This window comes from Armigeres subalbatus, chromosome 2, assembly GCF_024139115.2.
Source record: "Armigeres subalbatus isolate Guangzhou_Male chromosome 2, GZ_Asu_2, whole genome shotgun sequence".
Classification (NCBI taxonomy): Eukaryota; Metazoa; Arthropoda; class Insecta; order Diptera; family Culicidae; genus Armigeres; species Armigeres subalbatus.
The window spans coordinates 66522512-66547305 of NC_085140.1; the positions used below are offsets into that span (position 1 = coordinate 66522512).

Genomic DNA, 24794 nt, shown 5'->3' on the forward strand with positions numbered 1-24794 from the left:
GCGGTATCGATATGAGTTCAATTTGCTTGGGTACTTGTGTTTTTGATGATAGTGGATTGAGCGTTCGTCTGAGTCAATGAGGGCGGGGCGCAGTATCGATATGAGTTCAATTTGGTTACTTATGTTATGTTAGTGGATTGAGCGCTCGTCTGAGTCAATGAGGGCGGGCGCAGTGTCGATATGAGTTTAATTTGCTGCAATTTATGTGATGATAGTGGTTTGAGCGCCCGTCTGAGTCCATGAGGGTGGGCGCAGTAGCATTCTGAATTCAATTAGGTTTCTCAATGAGGTTATAGAATGAGCGCTCGTTTTAATCGTTGGGGCGGTCGCAGTGTCGATATGAGTTCAATTTGGTTGCACTTATATGATGATAGTGGATTGAGCGCTCGTCTGGAGTCAATGATTGGGCGCAGTATCGATATGAGTTCGGTTGCACTTGTGTTTTGATAGTGGATTGAGCGTTCGTCTGAGTCAATGAGGGCGGGCGCAGTATCGATATGAGTTCAATTTGGTTTGCACTATGCGTTAGTGGATTGAGCGCTCGTCTGAGGTCAATGAGGCGGCGCAGTGTCGATATGAGTTCAATTTGGATGCACTTATGTGATGATAGTGGATTGAGCGCTCGTCTGAGTCAATGGGGGGCGGGCGCAGTATCGATATGGAGTTCAATTTGTTGCACTTATGTGATGATAGTGGATTGGGCATCGTCTGACTCAATGATAGCGGGCGCAGTATCGATATGAGTTCAAATTGGTTGCACTTATGTGATGATAGTGGATTGAGTGCTCGTCTGAGTCAATGAGGGCGGGCGCAGTATCGATATGAGTTCAATTTGGTGCTGCACTTATGTGATGATAGTGGATTGAAGGCTCGTCTGAGTCAATGAGGGCGGGCGCGAGTATCGATATGAGTTCAATTTGGTTGCACTTATGTGATGATAGTGGATTGAGTGCTCGTCTGAGTAAATGAGGGTGGGCGCAGTGTCGATATGAGTTCAATTTGATTGCACTTATTTGATGATAGTGGATTGAGCGCTCGTCTGAGTCAATGAGGCGGGCGCAGTGTCGATATGAGTTCAATTTGGTTGCACTTATGTGATGATAGTGGCTTGAGCACTCGTCTGAGTCCATGAGGGTGGGCGCAGTAGCATTCTGAATTCAATTAGGTATCTCCAATGAGGTTATAGAATGAGCGCTCGTTTTAATCCTTGGGGGCGGTCGCAGTGTCGATATGAGTTCAATTTGCTGCACTTTTATTATGTTAGTGGATTGAGCGCTCGTCTGAGTCAATGAGGGCGGGCGCAGTGTGTTCAATTTGGTTGCACTTATGTGATGATAGTGGATTGAGCGCTCGTATGAGTCAATGAGGGCGGGCGCAGCGTCGATATGAGTTCAATTTGGTTGCACTTATGTGAGGATAGTGGATTGAGCGCTCATCTGAATCAATGAGGGTGGGCGCTGTGTCGAAAATGACTTCAATTTGGTTGGACTTATGTGATGATAGTGGATTGAGCGCTCGTCTGAGTCAATGAGGGCGGGCGCAGTGTCGATATGAGTTCAATTTGGTTGCACTTATGTGATGATAGTGGATTGAGCGCTCGTCTGAGTCCATGAGGGTGGGCGCAGTAGCATTCTGAATTCAATTAGGTTTCTCCAATGAGGTTATAGAATGAGCGCTCGTTTTAATCGTTGGGGCGGTCGCAGTGTCAATATGAGTTCAATTTGATTGCACTTATGTGATGATAGTGGATTGAGCGATCGTCTGGAGTCAAAGAGGGTGGGCGCAGTATCGATATGAGTTCAATTTGGTTGCACTTATGTGATGATAGGTGGATTGAGCGCTCGTCTGAATCAATGAGGGCGGGCGCAGTGTCGAAATGACTTCAATTTGGTTGCACTTTATGTGATGATAGTGGATTGAGCGCTCGTCTGAGTCAATGAGGGCGGGCGCAGTGTCGATATAAGTTCAATTTGGTTGCACTTATGTGATGATAGTGGATTGAGCGCTCGTCTGAGTCAATGAGAGCGGGCGCAGTATCGATATGAGATCAATTTGGTTGCACTTATGTGATGATAGTGGATTGAGTGCTCGTCTGAGTCAATGAGGGGCGGGCGCAGCATCGATATGAGTTCAATTTGGTTGCACTCATGTGATGATAGTAGATTGAGCGCTCGTCTGAGTCCATGAGGGGGCACAGTAGTATTTTGAGGTTCAATTAGGTTTCTCTAAGGCGATAGTAGAATGAGCGCTCGTTTTAATCCTTGGGGGCGGTCGCAGTGTCGATATGAGTTCAATTTGGTTGCACTTTTGTGTCGATAGTGGATTGAGCGCACGTCTGAGTCAATGAGGGCGGGCGCAGTGTCGATATGAGTTCAATTTGGTTGCACTCATGTGATGATAGTGGATTGAGCGCTCGTCTGAGCCAATGAGGGTGGGCGCTGTGTCGATATGACTTCAATTTGGTTCCACTTATGTGATGATAGTGGATTGAGTGCTCGTCTGAGTCAATGAGGGTGGGCGCAGTGTCAATATGAGCTCAATTTGGTTGCACTTATGTGCTGATAGTGGATTGAGCTCTCGTCTGAGTCAATGATAGCGGGCGCAGTATCGATATGAGTTCAATTTGGTTGCACTTATGTGATGATAGTGGATTGAGTGCTCGCCTGAGTCATTGAGGGTGGGCGCAGTGTCGATATGAGTTCAATTTGGTTGCACTTATGTGATGATAGTGGATTGAGTGCTCGCCTGAGTCATTGAGGGTGGGCGCAGTGTCGATATGAGTTCAAATTAGTTGCACTTATGTGATGATAGTGGATTGAGCGCTCGTCTGAGTCAATGAGGGTTTGCGCAGTGTCGATATGAGTTCAATTTGGGTGCACTTATGTGATGATAGTGGATTGAGTGCTCGTCTGAGTCAATGAGGTGGGCGCTCTGTCGACATGAGTTCAATTTGGTTGCACTTATGTGATGATAGTGGATTGAGCGATTGTTTGAGTCAATGTGGGTGGGCGCTGTGTCGACATGACTTCAATTTGGTTGCACTTATGTGATGATAGTGGATTGAGCGCTCGTCTGAGTCCATGAGGGCGGGCACAGTAGCATTTTGAATTAAATTTGGTTTCTCTAAGGAGATAGTAAAATGAGCGCTCGTTTGAATCCTTGGGGCGGTCGTAGTGTCAATATGAGTTCAATTTGGTTGAACTCATGTGATGATAGTGGATTGAGCGCTCGTCTGAGTCCATGAGGGCGGGCACAGTAGCATTTTTGAATTAAATTTGGTTTCTCTATGGAGATAGTAAAATGAGCGCTCGTTTGAATCCTTGGGGCGGTGGGCAGTGTCGATATGAGTTCAATTTGATTGCACTCATGTGATGATAGTGCATTGAGCGTACGTCTGAGTCAACAATGAGGGTGGGCGCAGTGTCGATATGAGATCAATTTGGTTGCACTAATCTGATGATACTGGATTGAGCGCTCGTCTGAGTCAATGAGTGCGGGCGCAGCATCGATATGAGTTCAATTTGGTTGCACTTATGTGATGATATTGGATTGAGCGCTCGTCTGAGTCCATGAGGGTGGGCGCAGTGTCGATATTACTTCAATTTGGTTGCACTTATGTGATGATAGTGGATTGAGCGCTCGTCTGAGTCCATGAGGGCGGGCACAGTAGCATTTTGAATTAAATTTGGTTTCTCTAAGGAGATGATAGTAAAATGAGCGCTCGTTTGAATCCTTGGGGCGGTCGCAGTGTGTCGATATGAGTTCAATTTGATTGCACTCATGTGATGATAGTGGATTGAGCGCTCGTCTGAGTCCATGAGGGTGGGCGCAGTGTCGATATGACTTCAATTTGGTTGCACTTATGTGATGATAGTGGATTGAGCGCTCGTCTGAGTCCATGAGAGCGGGCACAGTAGTATTTTGAGTTCAATTTGGTTTCTCTAAGGAGATAGCTCGTTCGTTCGCGCTCGTTCGAATCCTTAGGGCGGTCGCAGTGTTGATATAAGATCAATTTGGTTGTACTGCTCGTCTGAGTCCATGAGGGCGGGCACAGTAGCATTTTTGAGTTCAATATGGTTTCTCTAAGAAGATAGTAGAATGAGCGCTCGGTTGAATCCTTGGAGGCGGTCGCAGTACCGATAAGAGAACAATTTGGTTAAACTTATGTGTCGATAGTGGATTGAGCGCTCGTCTGAGTCCATGAGGGTGTGCGCTGTGTCGATATGACTTCAATTTGGTTGCACTTATGTGATGATAGTGGATTGAGCGCTCGTCTGAGTCCATGAGGGCGGGCACAGTAGCATTTTGAATTAAATTTGGTTTCTCTAAGGAGATAGTAAAATGAGCGCTCGTTTGAATCCTTGGGGCGGTCGCAGTGTCGATATGAGTTCAATTTGATTGCACTAATGTGATGATAGTGGATTGAGCGCTCGTCTGAGTCCATGAGGGGGCGCAGTGTCGATATGACTTCAATTTGGTTGCACTTATGTGATGATAGTGGATTGAGCGCTCGTCTGAGTCCATGAGAGCGGGCACAGTTGTATTTTGAGTTCAATTTGGTTTCCTCTAAGGAGATAGCTCGTTCGTTCGCGCTCGTTCGAATCCTTTAGGGCGGTCAAGCAGTGTTGATATAAGATCAATTTGGTTGTACTGCTCGTCGGAGTCCATGAGGGCGGGCACAGTAACATTTTTGAGTTCAATATGGTTTCTCTAAGAAGATAGTAGAATGAGCGCTCGGTTGAATCCTTGGGGGCGGTCGCAGTACCGATAAGAGAACAATTTGGTTAAACTTATGTGTCGATAGTGGATTGAGCGCTCGTCTGAGTCCATGAGGGTGTGCGCTGTGTCGATATGACTTCAATTTGGTTGCACTTATGTGATGATAGTGGATTGAGCGCTCGTCTGAGTCAATGAGGGCGGGCGCAGTGTCGATATGAGTTCAATTTGGTTGCACTTATGTGATTATAGTGGATTGAGCGCTCGTCTGAGTCCATGAGAGCGGGCACAGTAGTATTTTGAGTTCAATTTGGTTTCTCTAAGGAGACAGCAGATTGAGCGCTCGTTTGAATCCTTGGGGCGGTCGCAGTGTCGATATAAGATCAATTTGGTTGTACTGCTCGTCTGAGTCCATGAGGGCGGGCACAGTAGCATTTTGAGTTCAATTCGGTTTCTCTTAGAAGATAGTAGAATGTTTACACTTAGTTGATAGTTGAATTTGTTTACACTTATGTGATAATAGTGGATTGAGCGCTCGTCTGAGTCAATGAGGGCGAGCGCAGTGTCGATATGTGTTCAATTTGGTTGCACTTATGTGATGATAGTGGATTGAGCGCTCGTCTGAGTCCATAAAGGCGGGCACAGTAGTATTTTGAGTTCCTTTTATTTTCTCTAAGGAGATAGCAGATTGAGCGCTCGTTTGAAACCTGGGGCGGTCGCAGTGTCGGTATGAGATCAATTTGGTTGTACTGCTCGTCTGAGTCCATGAGGGCGGGCACAGTAGCATTTTGAGTTCAATTCGGTTTCTCTTAGAAGATAGTAGAATGAGCGCTCATTTGAATCCTTGGGGGCGGTCGCATTGTCGATATGTGATCAATTTGTTTACACTTATTTGATAATAGTGGATTGAGCGCACGTCTGAGTCAATGAGGGCGAGCGCAGTGTCGATATGAGTTCAATTTGGTTGCACTTATGTGATGATAGTTGATTGAGCGCTCGTCTGAGTCCATAAAGGCGGGCACAGTAGTATTTTGAGTTCCTTTTTATTTTCTCTAAGGAGATAGCAGATTGAGCGCTCGTTTGAATCCTTGGGGCGGTCGCAGTGTCGGTATGAGATCAATTTGGTTGTACTACTCGTCTGAGTCCATGAGGGCGGGCACAGAAGCATTTTGAGTTCATTTAGGTTTCTCTAAGGAGATAGTAGAATGAGCGCTCGTTTGAATCCTTGGGGGCGGTCACAGTGTCGATATGAGATCAATTTGGTTGCACTCATGTGATGATAGTGAATTGAGCGCTCGTCTGAGTCCATGAGGACGGGCACAGTAGCATTTTGAGTTCAATTAGGTTTCTCTAAGGCGATAGTAGAATGAGCGCTCGTTTGAATCCTTGGGGCGGTCGCAGTACCGATAAGAGAACAATTTGGTTAAACTTATGTGTCGATAGTGGATTGAGCGCACGTCTGAGTCAATGAGAGCGGGCGCAGTGTCGATATGAGTTCAATTTGGTTGCACTTATGTGATGATAGTGGATTGAGCGCTCGTCTGAGCCAATGAGGTGGGCGCTGTATCGATATGACTTCAATTTGGTTCCACTTCTTATATATAAAAATGAAATGGTCTGTGTTCGTATCCGCATAACTTGAAAACGGCTGGATGGATTTTTTTCATTTCTTCAGCAGACACATTCGTTTTCGTTTCCGACGGGTTTATATGATATTTCCTTATGCGAAAATCACGGGTAAGATGGAGTAAATCGTGAAAAACTAAAATTAAGAATCGTATGAAAATTTCGCATAGGAAGTTCACAACGCGCATTATCGCCTACTATGCAGGACAACGTCTGCCGGGTCGACTAGTATGTGATGATAGTGGATTGAGTGCTCGTCTGAGTCAATGAGGGTGGGCGCAGTGTCGATATGAGTTCAATTTGGTTTGCATTTATGTGATGATAGTGGATTGAGCGCTCGTCTGAGTCAATGAGGGTGGGCGCTGTGTCGATATGAGTTCAAACTGGTTGCACTTATGTGATGATAGTGGATTGAGCGATTGTTTGAGTCAATGTGGGTGGGCGCTGTGTCGATATGACTTAATTTGGTTGCACTTATGTGATGATAGTGGATTGAGCGCTCGTCTGAGTCAATGAGGACGGGCGCAGTATCGATATGACTTCAATTCGGTTTCACTTATGTGATGATAGTTTATTGAGTGCTCGTCTGAGTCAATGAGGGTGGGCGCAGTGTCGATATGAGTTCAATTTGGGTGCCCTTATGTGATGATAGTGGATTGAGCGCTCGTCTGAGTCAACGAGGGCGTTCAGTGTCGACATGAGTTCAATTTGGTTGCACTTATGTGATGATAGTGGATTGAGCGCTCGTCTGAGTCAATGAGGGTGGGCGCTCTGTCGATATGAGTTCAATTTGGTTGCACTTATGTGATGATAGTGGATTGAGCGATTTTTTGGGTCAATGTGGATGGGCGCTGTGTCGATAAGACTTAAATTTGGTTGCACTTATGTGTTGATAGTGGATTGTGCGCTCGTCTGAGTCAATGAGGGCGGGCGCAGTATCGATATGAGTTCAATTTGGTTGCACTTATGTGATGATAGTGGATTGAGCGCTCGTCTGAGTCCATGAGGGCGGGCACAGTAGCATTTTGAATTTTATTTGGTTTCTCTAAGGAGATAGTAAAATGAGCGCTCGTTTGAATCCTTGGGGCGGTCGCAGTGTCAATATGAGTTCAATTTGGTTGCACTCATGGGATGATAGTGGATTGAGCACTCGTCTGAGTCCATGAGGGCGGGCACAGTAGCATTTTGAATTAAATTTGGTTTCTCTAAGGAGATAGTAAAATGAGCGCTCGTTTGAATCCTTGGGGCGGTCGCAGTGTCGATATGAGTTCAATTTGATTGCACTCATGTGATGATAGTGCATTGAGCGCACGACCGAGTCAATGAGGGCGGGCGCAGTGTCGATATAAGTTCAATTTGGTTGCTCTCATGTGATGATAGTGGATTGAGCGTTCGTCTGAGTCCATGAGGGCGGGCACAGTAGCATTTTGAGTTCAATTAGGTTTCTTCAAGGAGATAGTAGAATGAGCGCTCGTTTGAATCCTTGGGGCGGTCGCAGTGTCGATATGAGAACAATTTGGTTAAACTTATGTGTTGATAGTGGATTGAGCGCTCGTCTGAGTCAATGAGGGCGGGCGCAGTGTCGATATGAGATCAATTTAGTTGCACTTATGTGATGATAGTGGATTGAGCGCTCGTCTTAGTCAATGAGTGTGGGCGCAGTATCGATATGAGTTCAATTTGGTTGCACTTATGTGATGATAGTGGATTGAGCGCTCGTCTGAGTCCATGAGGGTCGCGCTGTGTCGATATGACTTCAATTTGGTTGCACTTATGTGATGATAGTGGATTGAGCGCTCGTCTGAGTCAATGAGTGTGGGCGCAGTATCGATATGAGTTCAATTTGGTTGCACTTATGTGATGATAGTGGATTGAGAGCTCATTTGAGTCCATGAGGGCGGGCACAGTAGCATTTTAAGTACAATTAGGTTTCTCTAAGGAGATAGTAAAATGAGCGCTCGTTTGAATCCTTGGGGGCGGTCGCAGTGTCGATATGAGATCAATTTGGTTGCACTAATGTGATGATAGTGGATTGAGCGTTCGTCTGAGTCAATGAGGGCGAGCGCAGTGTCGATATGAGTTCAATTTGGTTGCACTTATGTGATTATAGTGGATTGAGCGCTCGTCTGAGTCCATGAGAGCGAGCACAGTAGTATTTTGAGTTCAATTTGGTTTCTCTAAGGAGATAGCAGATTGAGCGCTCGTTTGAATCCTTGGGGCGGTCGCAGTGTCGATATAAGATCAATTTGGTTGTACTGCTCGTCTGAGTCCATGAGGGCGGGCACAGTAGCATTTTGAGTTTAATTCGGTTTCTCTTAGAAGAGAGTAGAATGAGCGCTCATTTGAATTCTTGGGGGCGGTCGCAGTGTCGATATGTGATCAATTTGTTTACACTTATGTGATAATAGTGGAATGAGCGCTCGTCTGAGTCCATGAGGGCGGGCACAGTAGCATTTTTGAGTTCAATTAGGTTTCTCTAAGACGATAGTAGAATGAGCGCTTGTTTGAATCCTTGGGGATGGTCCCAGTGCCGATGTGAGATCAATTCAATTATTTTAATAAACCTAAAATTTATTTCTTATTACAGCAATCGTACACTACTTTTTTAATAACATGTACTAACCGTCTCATAGTTTTAATCCACAATAAATAGAAGTAGATTGTTAGAAACCCGGATAAAATTTAAAAAGTGATATTGTAAAGACCTCAGCTATTAGCAGCAGGACTTTGCGATTTCGTAGAAACTTCTTATAGTTGGGTAAATCATATTTGAAAAGAATTTCTACCTCTAATTGAATATTAAAAGGTTTTCTGTACTTGAAGATACAAAAGTTGAAAGTTTAATCATACATCGTGGAACCAATGCTAACAGAATCCTGAATTGACATCAAAAAATTTTCACTTGGTTGAAAACTACCAAAAATATGTGAAGTGTGATAGTACGGTTTTTTTGTTCAAGAAAAAACACGTTGGGGACATAGGAGGAGGGGGTCAAAATCTACAAAAAAATGTGGATTGCTCTAGTAATGAGTAGAGACATAAGGGTCTGTTCACAAATTACGTAACGCAAAAATCCAAGTTTTTGACCCCCTCCCTCCCCCTCGTAACAAAAAGTAACATTTTTAGTACCCCCTACCTCCCCCATGTAACGCGTAACTGTGAAAAAAAATTCCCTCTCAGAAGCATTCGGGTCTTGGTATTTTTTGAACACTGTTAGAATAGGGACGGCACATGATTAATAATCAAAGATATCAAGAATGCAACAAGCAGAAACAAAAATAGAATTTGCGATCATAACCATTTACATTGTTTTGCGGAACTGTGGTGTCGAGAAATACAATATTCGCTTGGTATTTTTACGCATTTCAGTCCCGCTATGTTAGCATGCTTGATTTCGATATTGATTAATATATGATAACGATAAACAGCAATTACTTCAATCAGTGATTAAAAAACGACATCCAAATAAATGTTTATTCGCGTTATGCGTAACATTTGGTAGTACCCACCCCCTCCCCCACCTTTTAGTGTAACAAAGTATAACGCAAGTTGGACCTCCCCCTCCCCCCAAAAGCGTTACGTAATTTGTGAACAGACCCTAAGCCATTGAACTAATTCTTTCATAAAAATAATTTATTTTTGATTAAAGAAGTTATGAAAATTTTCAATGAAATTGTTATGCGGATACATTCAGTACAAGCAAGCATGTATATATTTTCTACATTTCTTCCGAAAACAGGCACAATTTCCATCGTGGTATGCCAGACCCCACTAAGATAATTCTCATTGCCACATGGTTAAATTCATCTACCCAAAATGAAGTTCAAACAAGTCAAAATTAAGTTCAATTTCCTTAATTCTAGATCGTTGCTGGGGGAAGCCAAATTTCAGTCGAATGCGTCAGCCTGAGCTTTAGTATTTGATTTGAGTTTGCGTTTGATCATGTGTAGAAAAGTATCTGAATTCTAAGTTGTTTCCACCTAACGAAAGGTTTGAATAGGTTCAAAAAACCTAAGTTTGAGATAAACCCCTTCAACCCAATTTTTAATTCCCCGTCGAACTGCTATCGTTAGGTGGTTTACTTTTTCTGATTCTGATATCATCGGGTGGAATGAGACAACTAAAACAACTCAAAATTTAGGTTGTTTGATCGATCCGTGTATAATAACCATATTTCATCATATTGCTTTTGGAAAAGTTAATTTAAAATGAACAAATCTACTAACAAGAAAACAAAACCTTTTTTGTTTCTTTATTTTTGTATCTTTATTAAGAAGACTTTCAGCCCTAGGCTGGCTCGACTCCAATAAATCTTTCTTAAATTTTATATTAAATATTCAAAATAGCAAAGTTCATTTAATCATCGTACAATGTTCTGTGAAATTGTTCTGTAACATACCAACAATCGAGCGATCAGAACCAATTTCCAAATCGAATGTCGAATGTCGGAGGTGTATTTTCCTATAAATTTTGACTCAAAGCCCCATAAAACATCTAATCAAATGCGCAGCTTATGCTACAAGCGATTGAGCTGAAATTTTGAGGATTGATATTCTTACTATAAGACACAATCCAAGGGGGAGGGGCGGAATTCGTCAACTTTTTGTTTCCTGGGCGAGTCTACTGGATATTTTGCGTGGGCGCGGCGTTCATAGTGACTTGAGCGCTTGCCAGAGCCCCATGATGGCAAACACAGCACGAGTTTGAGTTTAAATATGTTGCACTGAGACGATCATAGTGACTTGAGCGCTCGCCAGAGTCCCATGAGAGCGGACACAGCATGAATTTAAGTACAAAATTATTTCTCTGAGACGTTCATAGTGAATTCAATACCTAATTTCCATAACGACTTATCTGCTTTTTGTAAATAAAGATCCAAACGTCGATTTGACGAATCTGATGGCACTCCACGCCAACCATCACCATCTACACGTAAGTGAAGGCTTCGGCTACCTGTTATGGTGTTGGTTTGTGTGGGAGTGCCATTAGATTCGTCAAATCAACGTTTGAATCTTTATTACAAAAGCAAATAAGTCGTTTTGAAAATTTTTATTGAATTGAGTGCCCCAGAGTCCCATAAGGGCGGACACAGCATTGTTACTCTGATTCGTTCATAGTGACTTGAGCGCTTATCAGAGTCCCATGAGGAGAACACAGCATAAGTTTGAGTCTAAATCTGTTGCACTGAGACGTTCATAGTGAATTGAGCGCTTGCCAGAGTCCCATAAGGGGGAAAACAACATGAATTTGAGTACAAGATTGTTACTCAGAGACGTTTATAGTGAATTGAGCGCTCGCCAGAGCCCCATGAGGGCGGATACATCATGAGTTTGAGTTCAAAACTGTTGCCTTGAGACGTTCATAGTGTCTTGAGCCCTCGCTAGAGTCCCATGAGGGGATGACTCAGATTCGATTTGATTACAATTTGGTTACTCGTAGGTGCTCATAGTTAAATGAGTGATCGTCTAAGTCCCATGTGGGTGGACATGAATTTGATTTGAGTACAATTCGGTTACTCTGAGGCTTTCATAGTGAATCGAGCGATCATCTGAGTCCCATGAAGGCGGACACAGATTCGATTTGAGTACAATTTGATTACTCTGAGCCTGAGGTGTTCATTGTGAAATGAGTGATCATCTGAGTCCCTTGAGTGGGCGGACATAGATTTGATTTACCCTGAGGCCTTCATAGTAAGTTGATAGATCCTTTGAGTTTTGTAGTGCGGACATAGAATCAATTTTAGTACAATATGTTTGATTCGAGGCATCCATAATGAGCTCAGCGAACGTCTGAAACCCATGAAGTTAGACACAGATTCGATTTGAGTACATTATGGTTACTCTGAGAACTTCATTGGGATTTGGGCGGTCTTGTGAGTCATGTGAGGGCGGCCTTAGTAGCAATTGGAGTACAATTTAATTGCTCTAAGGCATTTATAGTGAATAGTTTGTTTTGGTCGATTGATGAACATTTAAAATTAAAATTAAAGCCGGTACACCTTATTAGTTTTCATTTTACCGTGACACACCACGATAACAAATTTGTCTTGGCCTAGACAACGGACAGCACTCTCATGTAACACTTTTGTTGATTAGTGATAAATTTTCCGATGCCGAAAAAAAATCTTTTTACTAGGGTAGGAATCAAACCGACATTTCTCAGCACATGCCACTAGACGATTGAAGTTACCCAGAAGCATTTTAAACGTCTAAAACACATGGGCGTAAAACTGTTAATGAAGTAAAAGTTTAGGAGTGTGAAAACAAGCATTTTATGGAATGTTTGTTCAATGAAGATACCTAAATTTGTGGAGCCGAAAAAAATGTCGGGTGCAGGCGAAGTTCAACGGACGCGGACGTAAAGACATTTGTTCAGTTTGTTGAGCTGAGTCGATTGGTATACAATACTATGGGTCTAAGAGCCTTTTATAAAAAGTTCGTTGTTGGAGTGAAATGATAGCCTGAATGAATTTATTCACATTTAGGCGTGGGGCGCAACTTTCAAATCAATAAAGTTTGATGGGCGGATTTTCCAAGGGGCGCAAAATTTTAAATGTATGAGTAACCAGCTCATGATTTGCCATGACAGCACTGCTCAAAACCACAACAAGCGTCTTGCATTTCGCTCGGAGCTCGGAACTTACCTTCGACCAGCATCCAGAAGAAGTTGGTTAGCGTGAAGTAGTGCAGCAGGGTGACAAGAATTACGCAACTGGTGATGCCGCTCTGGCTACCGGAGAGCTGGTTACCGCACCGGGTTCCGGTTAGACGTGGACATGAAACAAAATAGAATGGAAAGGGATGATATTACTCGTTGTGACTCTTGGGGTGATTCGTGAGCCCTGTTGGGGATTGTGTATTGGAATTGCAAATCTGTTTGAAGTTGAGGATCAATTATTTATTGTCGTCGATGGCAGGTGCGCGGGTGATGAACTTTCATAACAACCCTCAAATGGTCAGTTTTTATTCGTCGAGGGTTCAGGTTTATGATTGCGAATTGGAATCGTGACTGACCTGCAACGTCAGAATGATAATCCACATCAGGGCGGACAGGATGTAGGTGATGAACAGATTTGCGTGAATCGTATTGCGTAAGCAACGTAAATCCCTGGGGAGGAGAGAATTCAAATTAGATTATTGTCGAACAGTGCAGTGATGTTAAATCGAAAACATTCCAATGTAATATATAAGTATATGTGGAATAACATTGTTGACCTAGATCTAAAACGCCAAACGTGAATGTCGTTTGCGATTTTTCTTCACCACTTACTTGAAGTAGACGAAAACTATCACAGCGAGACTTAACGCAACTAGGCTAACAATGTACCCGGAGTAGTAGATGATCGATGTGACCTCGACTATGTCCGGCGGTGGTTCGGTCATGTGATGGCAGGCCGTATAGTGGCTGTAGTTGTCCCACTTACCGTCCGGATGACAGTAGCGGGTGGCATTTTCTGGAAAAGAATAAGGACAGAGAGAAAATGATAAATTTGAGGTTGATAGATTGCAGAATAGCGTTTCTTATACCCATATATTCATTAAGAATTGTTCTAAGGGAGTTTAGAAATCATATTACTATCATAGGGGGTGACAATGGGTGAAATAGGGGTAAGAATAAGTCACTGTTTCAACTACATAGAAGGCTTTTAGAATAGATTTAATGTATCGGAGCAGAAAATCTAAATTATAAGACATCTTTTTGAACGGTTTTATTATCGGATTGCCGGTCAGGACGCTGACCCATTCTCACCCCTCAAATCCGCTTTCATTTCTGACGAAGGTATGAATATTTAATTCATTCATTAGATAGGAAACATAGCGATACAATAACTCACCGAACAAGGGACGTTTACTTGATAATATTTGAGGTAAAATAGCTCAGAATTCAACAAATTAGGAGAGAATCAACTGTTTACAGTGGATGTATTATCATTTATGTATCTCTTCTACGATTGATTGATTCATTCAAAAAACTTTAGTTTCCAAGTTGGTCGATTGGCTCCTCATTTAAATTTATTGCAAAGGCAACAAACCGTGGAAGTTCCAGTGGTGGATATTTTCAGATTCGTGAATCACTCGTCCCAAACGATGTCGGTTAGCCAATGAATTGCCATAATGGTCGGACAGTCGCTATGCAGATTATTTTGGACATGCATTGGAAATGCACGAGGTCGCCAATTAATTGGCTATATACATGTCCGCCAATTTAAAGGTACACAAATGCATAATAATGACTCTGACATATCACTGGCTATTAATTCAGCTGTGGGATATGCATTCACCGATCATCAATATTAACCTAATTGATAGCAGAACAATTATTGCGGTATAACCTCCAGAGGAAATGCTACGGTTAAATAGTATTGCGTTTAATTAGATTAAAGCTTTATTTGTTGATATACACAATATGCAGCGACACCCAGCCAACCATTGTATCAATGGAAATAATAAAACTAAAACTAAAAATATTTCATAGCTCTTTAGTCGTTTTTACTTTTATGACTATAGTACTATAGTATGTGCTATCAAATCCACCGTAGATTTTTTTATTCTGCAGAAACATCTAAAAGTCATTTTACCTCAGATGCAATTTGTTTAAGAAGAGCTGGTGCAAACACCATCATCATCGAGTCTTCCCTTCTTTTATGGTGTCTCTCATAGTTTGCGAAAAGCGTTTCATTCAATGGAACGAATGATGTCATTCACTTGCAGTCATTCAATTCCGCTGTGCTTATATTTCCGAGGTCGTGCAAAAATATATAAACCATAATCGGTTCAACTTCGAAAACTGTCATTATCAGGATCTTTTTCCTTTTTTATTGGACATCACTGCTGTGGGGTCAAGTACATAATTATCATTAAAATGGACACTTCGCATCGGCGTGCCGTTTCGAAATGAATTCAGTTGTTGTTCCGTTAATACAGGACTGAGCGGCAGGTCATTTTTTTGTGAATCCTTTGTAGTTTTATGCAATGATAACCGACGCAGTGTATGTGTTCAGATAAATAATAAAAAAAATAACTGCAGTAGAGGTGTGCGCTGCCGCCGCCGACAGTTTTTGGCACGCCGCCTCTACCGACAATTCTGCATGGGGGCGCCGCCCGCAGAATTTTCCGATAGATATCCTTAACTCATCACGTTAAAACTCTATTGAATTTTCTGGGAACATACCAATGATTGAGGATTGAACAAACTAAGAAGAACTTCGAGTGTATTCGGCAAAACGACCGTTACGGCCCAACGATCATTCCGTCCAAACGCCAGTTTCAGCCTTAAGGCCTGCTTGGGCAAACAACTTTGTTGACTAAATTACGAGCTCGGCCGAATGTCCCAGTCGGCTGTATATCGTTTTCGGCCAAATTACATTTTCGGTCAAACCATTTTCGACCCAATAACCGTATCGGGCAAACGTTCAATTCCGCTAAACGGAATTCAGCTTACCGTGTTATTCGGCCAAGCAGCATTCGAACAAATGGCTTTTCGCCGAATGACTTTCGACCAAACGACAGGAAGGGAGGAATTTCGGAGAATTCCCATGAAAACTACTTAAAGTTTTCTACGCATATTCCGCAGAACTTTCCGTGGATATTCTGAACATTTTCCTGTAGAATTTTGGATCCATTCTGAAGAATTTCTCACTGATAATTATCTTTGCGAATTCCAAAGATCTTTCCTCGGAAATTCTAAAGAATTCTCGAAACTCCAAAGTAGCTCCCGTGAAAAATTCAAAAATAATTTCCAAGTGAATATTTTGGAAAAATTTAGAGAATTTCGTAGAGAAGTTCCGCAGACTTTTCAGTGAAATTCTAAAGATTCTCCCGGTAAAAATTTTGACAAACGCCGCCACCGACGGCTTTCGGATCGGTTCACACCTCTAAACTGCAGTCAAATGCATTAAAGAAATAATTCAATTTTATCGCATTGATGATTTAAACGCTGGTGCATTAAAGTGAATTGGTGTCGTGTCGGATCAGTTGTTTGTCTCTTATTATGCCACTTCTTGCTTTTGCACGTAAGTTCTCGCCAATAGGTCACTGCAGGAAACATTCTCTTTCTTTTTCGTTTTTTAAAAAGTTGAAAAATTACAAGGCAAGTAAATCACAATTTTGAAAGTTAGAGGTCTTGTTTTTTTTTCTTTGCAGCAAGAAAGAGATAAACAGCTCGTTCATGTAGGCCCCTTGTTTGGTTCACAAAGTTGATTCAAAAGTATAAAGGTTTCCCCAAACACACGCGACGCGACAATCGCGACTCGATTTTATTGCTTGACGACTGCGATTATGACGCTGTTGATATGGAAGCGTAAATGGAACATTGCCTGCAGCGACCCAAAGATAGAATCGCGATGACTTGTTGCCGCCGCGCCGTCGTGGTGATGCAACCGCTTATGTCTGGCGGAGCCTTAAGATTGCTGGTGTCGCTCCTATTCGCGTGACCTAGTATGCATCGCCCTAGCGGCCTACAATGTACTACGCGTCTCCACTAGACTGGCCCGGAACACCCCCATGATTTTGCTTTTGGGTAAGAAAATCATTCTCTGAAAGTTTCAGCCTGATCGGTTATTGCATAAGCTGGCGCAATTGATTTGAAGTTAATATGGGGGTTTCAGCCGAAATATATGGGAAAATACACCTCTGTTACTATTTTGTATAGGAAAAGTCCGGTTGAGCCCAGATTTGCAGGAAATGAAGTTAACATGCCAATGAACAATTCCACATAAAATTCTACTATGATTAAATAAACTTTAAATTAGTTTTTAGCTGATTTATTTGGAGTTTGGTTCAGCACTTTTAAATGTTTAATTGCCTTGAAAACAAGCGCATGTAATCGAAGGTAGGTAGCTGCGATATGAATTGTGGCGCGCGTGCAGTTACTTATGTTTCAGTGCGCGCGAAATCACGCATCGCAGGCACCTTTGATTGCATGCGTATATTTTCATGGCAATTAATGAATTTCAAAGTGCTCAACCAAACTCCAAATGAATCAGCCAAAATCTGATTTAAAGTTCATTTATTAATAGTAGAATTTTATATCGATTTGTTCATGGGCATGTTGACTCCATTTCTTGCAAATCTGGGCTCAATCGAACTATTCCATGTGATTTCCTGTACGAAATCGTAACAGAGGAGTATTTTCTCATATATTTCGGCTGAAACCCCATATTAACTTCAAATCAATTGCGCCAGCTTATGCAATAACCGATCAGACTGAAATTTTCAGAGAATGATTTTCTTACCTAAAGGCAAAATCCTGGAGGGTGCCCCGTAGAATCCGACGACTTTTTTTCTCCCCATACTAGGCTGGGCCACTCTAGTCTCCACGCACGCACTGGCCATACCAGAGTGCTGATTCACCGACGCATGGTGCGTTGTTCCTGAGTTGTTGTTTTGCCTCATGAGTTTTTCGGCAACGAAATATCATCACTTTTTTTAAAGGTGAATATTATTATCAATTGATTGAGATTTTTTTTTCTAATTTTAATATGGCATCAGCTAGCTTGACGATCCCTCCCCAGGCCATCTGCGAGTTGTGGGGCTTGCCTAGGATGTGGTGGGGTTTGACAGTGGGCCCTGTTAAACCTCTATAAAAAGCTGCATGTATCCGCAAGTAGGCCCCACCAAAGCGACCGTGTGCCGCTCAAAGCGCACAAGCCCAAGTCCTGGTGTTAGGTGGGACGCTAAACAGCCCTGACACGACGGCCCTCCGATGAGACAGGAGGTTTGCGCTGGCCCAATAAGCCGCCTAGAAAACCAATCATTACGAACAATATAAGAGATATTGCGACTCGATATAATCGGCAAAGACCTAGGCGACGATTGGAAGCTTGGAACATGGAACTGCAAGTCGCTAGGTTTCGCAGGTTGCGACAGGATGATCTACGATGAATTACATCCCCGCAACTTCGACGTCGTGGCGCTGCAGGAGATTTGCTGGACAGGACAGAAAGTGTGGAAAAGCGGGCATCGAGCGGCTACCTTCTACCAAAGCTGTGGCACCACCAACGAGCTGGGAACCGGCTTCATAGTGCTGGGTAAGATGCGCCAACGCGTGATTGGGTGGCAGCCAATCAACGCAAGGATGTGCAAGCTGAGGATTTAAGGCCGTTTCTTCAACTATAGCATCATCAACGTGCACTGCCCACACGAAGGGAGACCCGACGACGAGAAAGAAGCGTTCTACGCACAGCTGGAGCAGACATACGATGGATGCCCACTGCGGGACGTTAAAATCGTCATCGGTGACATGAACGCACAGGTAGGAAGGGAGGAAATGTATAGACCGGTCATCGGACCGGATAGTCTGCACACCGTATCGAATGACAACGGCCTACGATGCATAAACTTCGCAGCCTCCCGCGGAATGGTAGTCCGAAGCACCTTCTTTCCCCGCAAAAATATCCACAAGGCCACATGGAGATCACCTAACCAAGAAAAGGAAAACCAAATCGACCACGTTCTAATCGACGGTAAATTCTTCTCCGACATCACGAACGTCCGCACTTACCGCAGTGCGAATATTGAATCCGACCACTACCTCGTTGCAGTATGCCTGCGCTCAAAACTCTCGACGGTGTACAACACGCGTCGAAGTCGGACGCCGCGGCTTAACATTGGGCGGCTACAAGACGGTAGACTAGCCCAAGAATACGCGCAGCAGCTGGAAGTGGCACTTCCAACGGAAGAGCAGCTAGGCGCAGCATCTCTTGAAGATGGCTGGAGAGATATTCGATCCGCCATTGGTAGCACCGCAACCGCTGCACTTGGCACGGTGCCCTCGGATCAGAGAAACGACTGGTATGACGGCGAATGTGAGCAGTTAGTGGAAGAGAAGAATGCAGCATGGGCGAGATTGCTGCAACACCGAACGAGGCACGATATAAACAGGCGCGGAACAGACAAAACTCGATTTTCCGGAGGAAAAAGCGCCAGCAGGAAGATCGAGACCGTGAAGAAACGGAGCAACTGTACCGCGCTAATAACACACGAAAGTTCTATGAGAAGTTAAACCGTTCACGTAAGGGCCACGTGCCACAGCCCGATATGTGTAAGGACATAAACGGGAACCTTCTTACGAACGAGCGTGAGGTGATCCAAAGGTGGCGCCAGCACTACGAAGAACACCTGAATGGCGATGTGGCAGACGAAGATGGCGGTATGGTGATGGACCTGGGAGAACGCGCGCAGGACATAATTCTACCGGCTCCGGATCTCCAGGAAATCCAGGAGGAGATTGGCCGGCTGAAGAACAACAAAGCCCCTGGGGTTGACCAACTACCAGGAGAGCTATTTAAACACGGTGGTGAGGCACTGGCTAGAGCGCTGCACTGGGTCATTACCAAGATTTGGGAGGAGGAAGTTTTGCCGCAGGAGTGGATGGAAGGTGTCGTGTGTCCCATCTACAAAAGGGCGATAAGCTGGATTGTAGCAACTACCGCGCAATCACATTGCTGAACGCCGCCTACAAGGTACTCTCCCAAATTTTATGCCGTCGACTAGCACCAACTGCAAGGGAGTTCGTGGGGCAGTACCAGGCGGGTTTTATGGGCGAACGCTCCACCACGGACCAGGTGTTCGCCATTCGCCAAGTACTGCAGAAATGCCGCGAATACAACGTGCCCACACATCATCTATTCATCGACTTCAAAGCCGCATATGATACAATCGATCGGGACCAGCTATGGCAGCTAATGCACGAACACGGTTTTCCGGATAAACTGACACGGTTGATCAAAGCGACGATGGATCGGGTGATGTGCGTAGTTCGAGTTTCAGGGGCATTCTCGAGGGCCTTCGAAACCCGCAAAGGGTTACGGCAAGGTGATGGTCTTTCGTGTTTGCTATTCAACATCGCTTTGGAAGGGTAATATGAAGAGCAGGGATTAACACGAGTGGTACAATTTTCAATAAGTCCGTCCAGCTATTTGGTTTCGCCGACGACATAGATATTATGGCACGTAACTTTGAGAAGATGGAGGAAGCCTACATCAGACTGAAGAGGGAAGCTAAGCGGATCGGACTAGTCATCAACACGTCGAAGACGAAGTACATGATAGGAAGAGGTTCAAGAGAAGACAATGTGAGCCACCCACCGCGAGTTTGCATCGGTGGTGACGAAATCGAGGTGGTAGAAGAATTTGTGTACTTGGGCTCAATGGTGACTGCCGAAAATGACACCAGCAGAGAAATTCGGAGACGCATAGTGGCTGGAAATCGTACGTACTTTGGACTCCGCAAGACGCTCCGATCGAATAGAGTTCGCCGCCGTACCAAACTGACAATCTACAAAACGCTAATTAGACCGGTAGTCCTCTACGGACACGAGACCTGGACGATGCGCGTGGAGGACCAACGCGCACTTGGAGTTTTCGAAAGGAAAGTGCTGCGTACCATCTATGGTGGGGTGCAGATGGCGGACGGTACGTGGAGGAGGCGAATGAACCACGAGTTGCATCAGCTGTTGGGAGAACCATCCATCGTTCACACCGCGAAAATCGGAAGACTGCGGTGGGCCGGGCACGTAGCCAGAATGTCGAACAGTAATCCGGTGAAAATGGTTCTCGACAACGATCCGACGGGAACAAGAAGGCGAGGTGCACAGCGGGCAAGGTGGATCGATCAGGTGGAAGACGACTTGCGGACCCTCCGCAGACTGCGTGGTTGGCGAAGTACAGCCATGGACCGAGCTGAATGGAGAAGTCTTTTATGTGCAGCACAGGCCACTCTGGCCTTAGTCTGATGATAAATATAAATACATTTTTGGAAACGACACTTTTTCTATTTTGATCTCGTCTGGATCAAACGAATTGAAATTTGCACCTGATACCGCCGGAGCTGAGCTAATAAGCGTGCTAATAGTCACAAGTAATCATGCTGGTTGTAATCATCTCTGCCCACTTGGATGAACGATAGAGAGGCTCTTCTTCTGCAACTAGTTCTGGTCCATAGCGTCACTACTCCATGCTGCTTATTCCAACTATTTGCTATCGAACCCTGTGTAATGTCACATAGCTCAATTACCATCATAGCGGTTTGCGGTTTTCGTTGTGTAATCAACCTTCTACTTTTTTTCGGGTACAATTGTACCGGTGGTGCAAGAGCCTGTTCACAAATTACGTAACGCTTTTGTGGGGAGGGGGATCTCCAACTGGCGTTATACTTCGTAACACTAAAAGGTGGGAGAGATGGTGGGTACTACCAAATATTAAGAACAACACAAAAAAAATGTTTTTTGCCTTTCTCGTACAACAAAGTTGTACCGAAAGGCTATCATTTTACTCCGAAAACGAACTTTTTATGGAAGCTTTGGAGACCCATAGTGTTATATACCATTCGACTCAGCTCGACGAGCTGAACAAATGTCTGTCTGTCCGTGTGTATGCATGTGTGTATGTGTGTGTATGTGTGTGCATAAAACCTATAAAAAACATTAGACAACTTTTCGTATAGTAATCCTTAACCGATTTTCTCTCAACAAGTTTCATTCGACAGGGGACAAAGCCTTGTTGATCACTATTGAATTTTATTTAAATTAGTTATGTAGGAAATGGTACATCGGACCATATAAACCCCATATAAGGTTGGCGTCTTAATTAAATGCGAGAAAGGCACCACCAACGCTAGGTGGATTAATCTGGGTTTTTTAATCACTGATTGAAATAATTGCTGACATGTCTTGATCAAGACGCATCAACCTATCCTCTTCACTACCATACTACCCATAATTGTTCCATGTTAGTCATTGTTTTTTTTTTTTTTTTTTTTTTTACTAATTTTATTTGCTAATTATCTAATACAATGCATTCATCTCTTAGACTAGGTGTTCCGTGTTTTCTTAACACTATCATCCTTATTTGCTATGTTACGCTTTTAGTTATTATTAATACATTTCAATTGCCTCTAGCAGTTAGAATTTTTTCCTCTGGTTGAATTGAACCATGTAGGAATTACAATGTTTTCTACTTAAACTAAACTTAACCTATTTTATACTAAGGGTACAAGGAGTTAATCGTTGCAATAGAAGATTGCAACGATTTTTGTCTAAAATTGGAAATTATTTTTTGGACATTTGTTGCAATGTCTCAATATTAGAAATTCTATGAAGTTCATTGGTACTATACTACGGAGGCAACTTCAGAATCATTTTCAAAATTTTATTTTGAATCCTCTGGAGTACCTTCTTTCTGGTATTGCAGCAACTAGTCCATATTGGCACAGCATACAACATGGCAGGTCTAAAAATTTGTTTGTAAATCAAAAGTTTGTTCTTAAGACAAAGTTTTGATTTTCTGTTTATAAGTGGATATAGACACTTAATATATTTGTTACATTTGGCTTGAATGCGTTGAAAGTGATGTTTAAAAATTCATTTTTGAACCAGCAGAAGTCCTAAATATTTAGCTTCGCTAGACCAATTAATTGGAACCCCATTCATATTGACAATATGTCTGATAGAAGGTTTCAAATAAGAAGATCTCGGCTTATGTGGGAAAATTATTAGCGGAGTTTTGGAAGCATTCGGGGAAATTTTCCATTTTCGCAAGTAAGTGGAGAAAATATCCAAACTTTTTTGCAATCTACTACAAATGACACGAAGGCTTCGCCCTTTGGCTGAAAGGCCCGTGTCATCTGCAAACAAAGATTTTTGACACCCTGGTGGTAAATCAGGTAAGTCAGAAGTAAAAATGTTATACAATATGGGCCCCAGTATGCTGCCTTGGGGACACCAGCCCTTACAGGTAATCTATCAGATTTAGTATTCTGATAGTTTACCTGCAGTGAGCGATCTGATAAATAATTTTGGATCAGTTTAATGATGTACAGAGGAAAATTAAAATTCATCAATTTTACAATCAAACCTTCATGCCAAACACTGTCAAATGCTTTCTCTATATCAAGAAGAGCAACTCCAGTCGAATATCCTTCAGATTTGTTGAGCCGAATTAAGTTCGTAACTCTTAATAACTGATGAGTGGTTGAATGCCCATGGCGAAAACCAAATTGCTCATCAGCAAAATAGAATTGTCATTAATATGAACCATCATTCTATTTAAAATAATCTTTTCAAACAGTTTGCTTATTGAAGAAAGCAAACTGATTGGGCGATAACTAGAAGCCTCAGCTGGATTTTTGTCCGGCTTCAAAATTGGAACAACTTTGGCGTTTTTCCATTTATCTGGAAAGTATGCCAATTGAAAACATTTGTTAAATAAATTAACCAAAAAGGTTAAAGAGCTCTCAGGAAGTTTTTTGATAAGTATGTAGAAAATACCATCATCACCCGGGGCTTTCATATTTTTAATTTTTTTAGTAATAGATCTCACTTCATCCAAATTAGTTCCCAACGAAGGGTCAAAAACATTATTTTGGTTGAGAATGTCTTCGAAGCTTCGTGTAACCTGATCCTCAATTGGACTAGTGAGACCTAGACTAAAATTATGGGCACTCTCGAACTGCTGAGCAAGTGTTTGAGCCTTTTCGCCATTTGTTAATAAAATTTTATTTCCCTCTTTAAGCGCTGGAATTGGCTTTTGAGGTTTTTTAAGAATTTTCGTTAATTTCCAAAAGGGTTTCGAACTGGGATCCAACTTCGAGACATTATTCTCAAAGTTGGTATTTCTCAGAATAGCGAAACGTTTTCTAATTTCATTTTGCAAATCTCGCCAAATAACTTTCAAAGCGGGATCGCGAGTTCTTTGGTATTGCCTTCTTCTCACATTTTTAAGACGGATCAGTAGCTGAAGATCGTCGTCAATAATAATGGAGTTGAATTTAATTTCACATTTAGGAATTGCAATGCCTCTGGCTTCGACAATTAAATTTGTCAAAGATACGAGAGCATTATCAATATCACTTTTGGTATCGAGAGGAATATCAACATCAAAATTCCTATCGATATACGTTTTATATAAATCCCAATCAGCTCTATGATAATTAAAAGTAGAGCTGATTGGATTATAAATGGCTTCTTGTGAGATTTCAAATGTGACAGGAAGGTGATCAGAGTCAAAGTCAGCATGAGTTACCAATTGGCCACACAGCTGACTTGAATCCGTTAAAACTAAATCAATTGTAGAAGGATTTCGACTGGAAGAAAAACAAGTTGGTCCATTGGGATATTGAATAGTATAATATCCCGCAGAACAATCTTCAAATAAAATTTTACCATTGGAATTGCTTTGAGCATTATTCCATGAACGGTGTTTGGCATTGAAGTCACCAATTACGAAGAATTTTGATTTGTTGCGAGTCAGAATTTGAAGATCAGCTTTCAACAAATTCTTTTGCTGCCCATTGCATTGAAAAGGCAAGTAGGCTGCAATGAAGGAAAATTGACCAAAATTTGTTTCAACAGAAACTCTCAAGGTTTCAAAAACTTTGGTTTCAAACGAAGAAAATAATTTATGTTTGATACGTCTATTAATGACAATGGCGACCCCACCACAGGCGCTGTCAAGA

General features: G+C 42.8%; 1 protein-coding gene across 2 annotated transcripts in view; it reads right to left on the reverse strand.

The window, feature by feature from the left end:
* The window catches only part of LOC134208790 (diuretic hormone receptor), a 216943-nt gene that overhangs the window by 186070 nt on the left and 6079 nt on the right, over positions 1–24794 (reverse strand). For both annotated transcript variants that reach the window (XR_009978700.1, XM_062684740.1), the window contains 3 exons: positions 13612–13795; positions 13356–13449; positions 12986–13082 (listed from right to left, as the gene is read on the reverse strand). Coding sequence is in view for 1 of the 2 variants with exons in the window: in XM_062684740.1 (XP_062540724.1) it covers positions 12986–13082; positions 13356–13449; positions 13612–13724 (304 nt within the window). In the remaining variant the exon portion in view is untranslated. The remainder of the gene's footprint in view (positions 1–12985; positions 13083–13355; positions 13450–13611; positions 13796–24794) is intronic.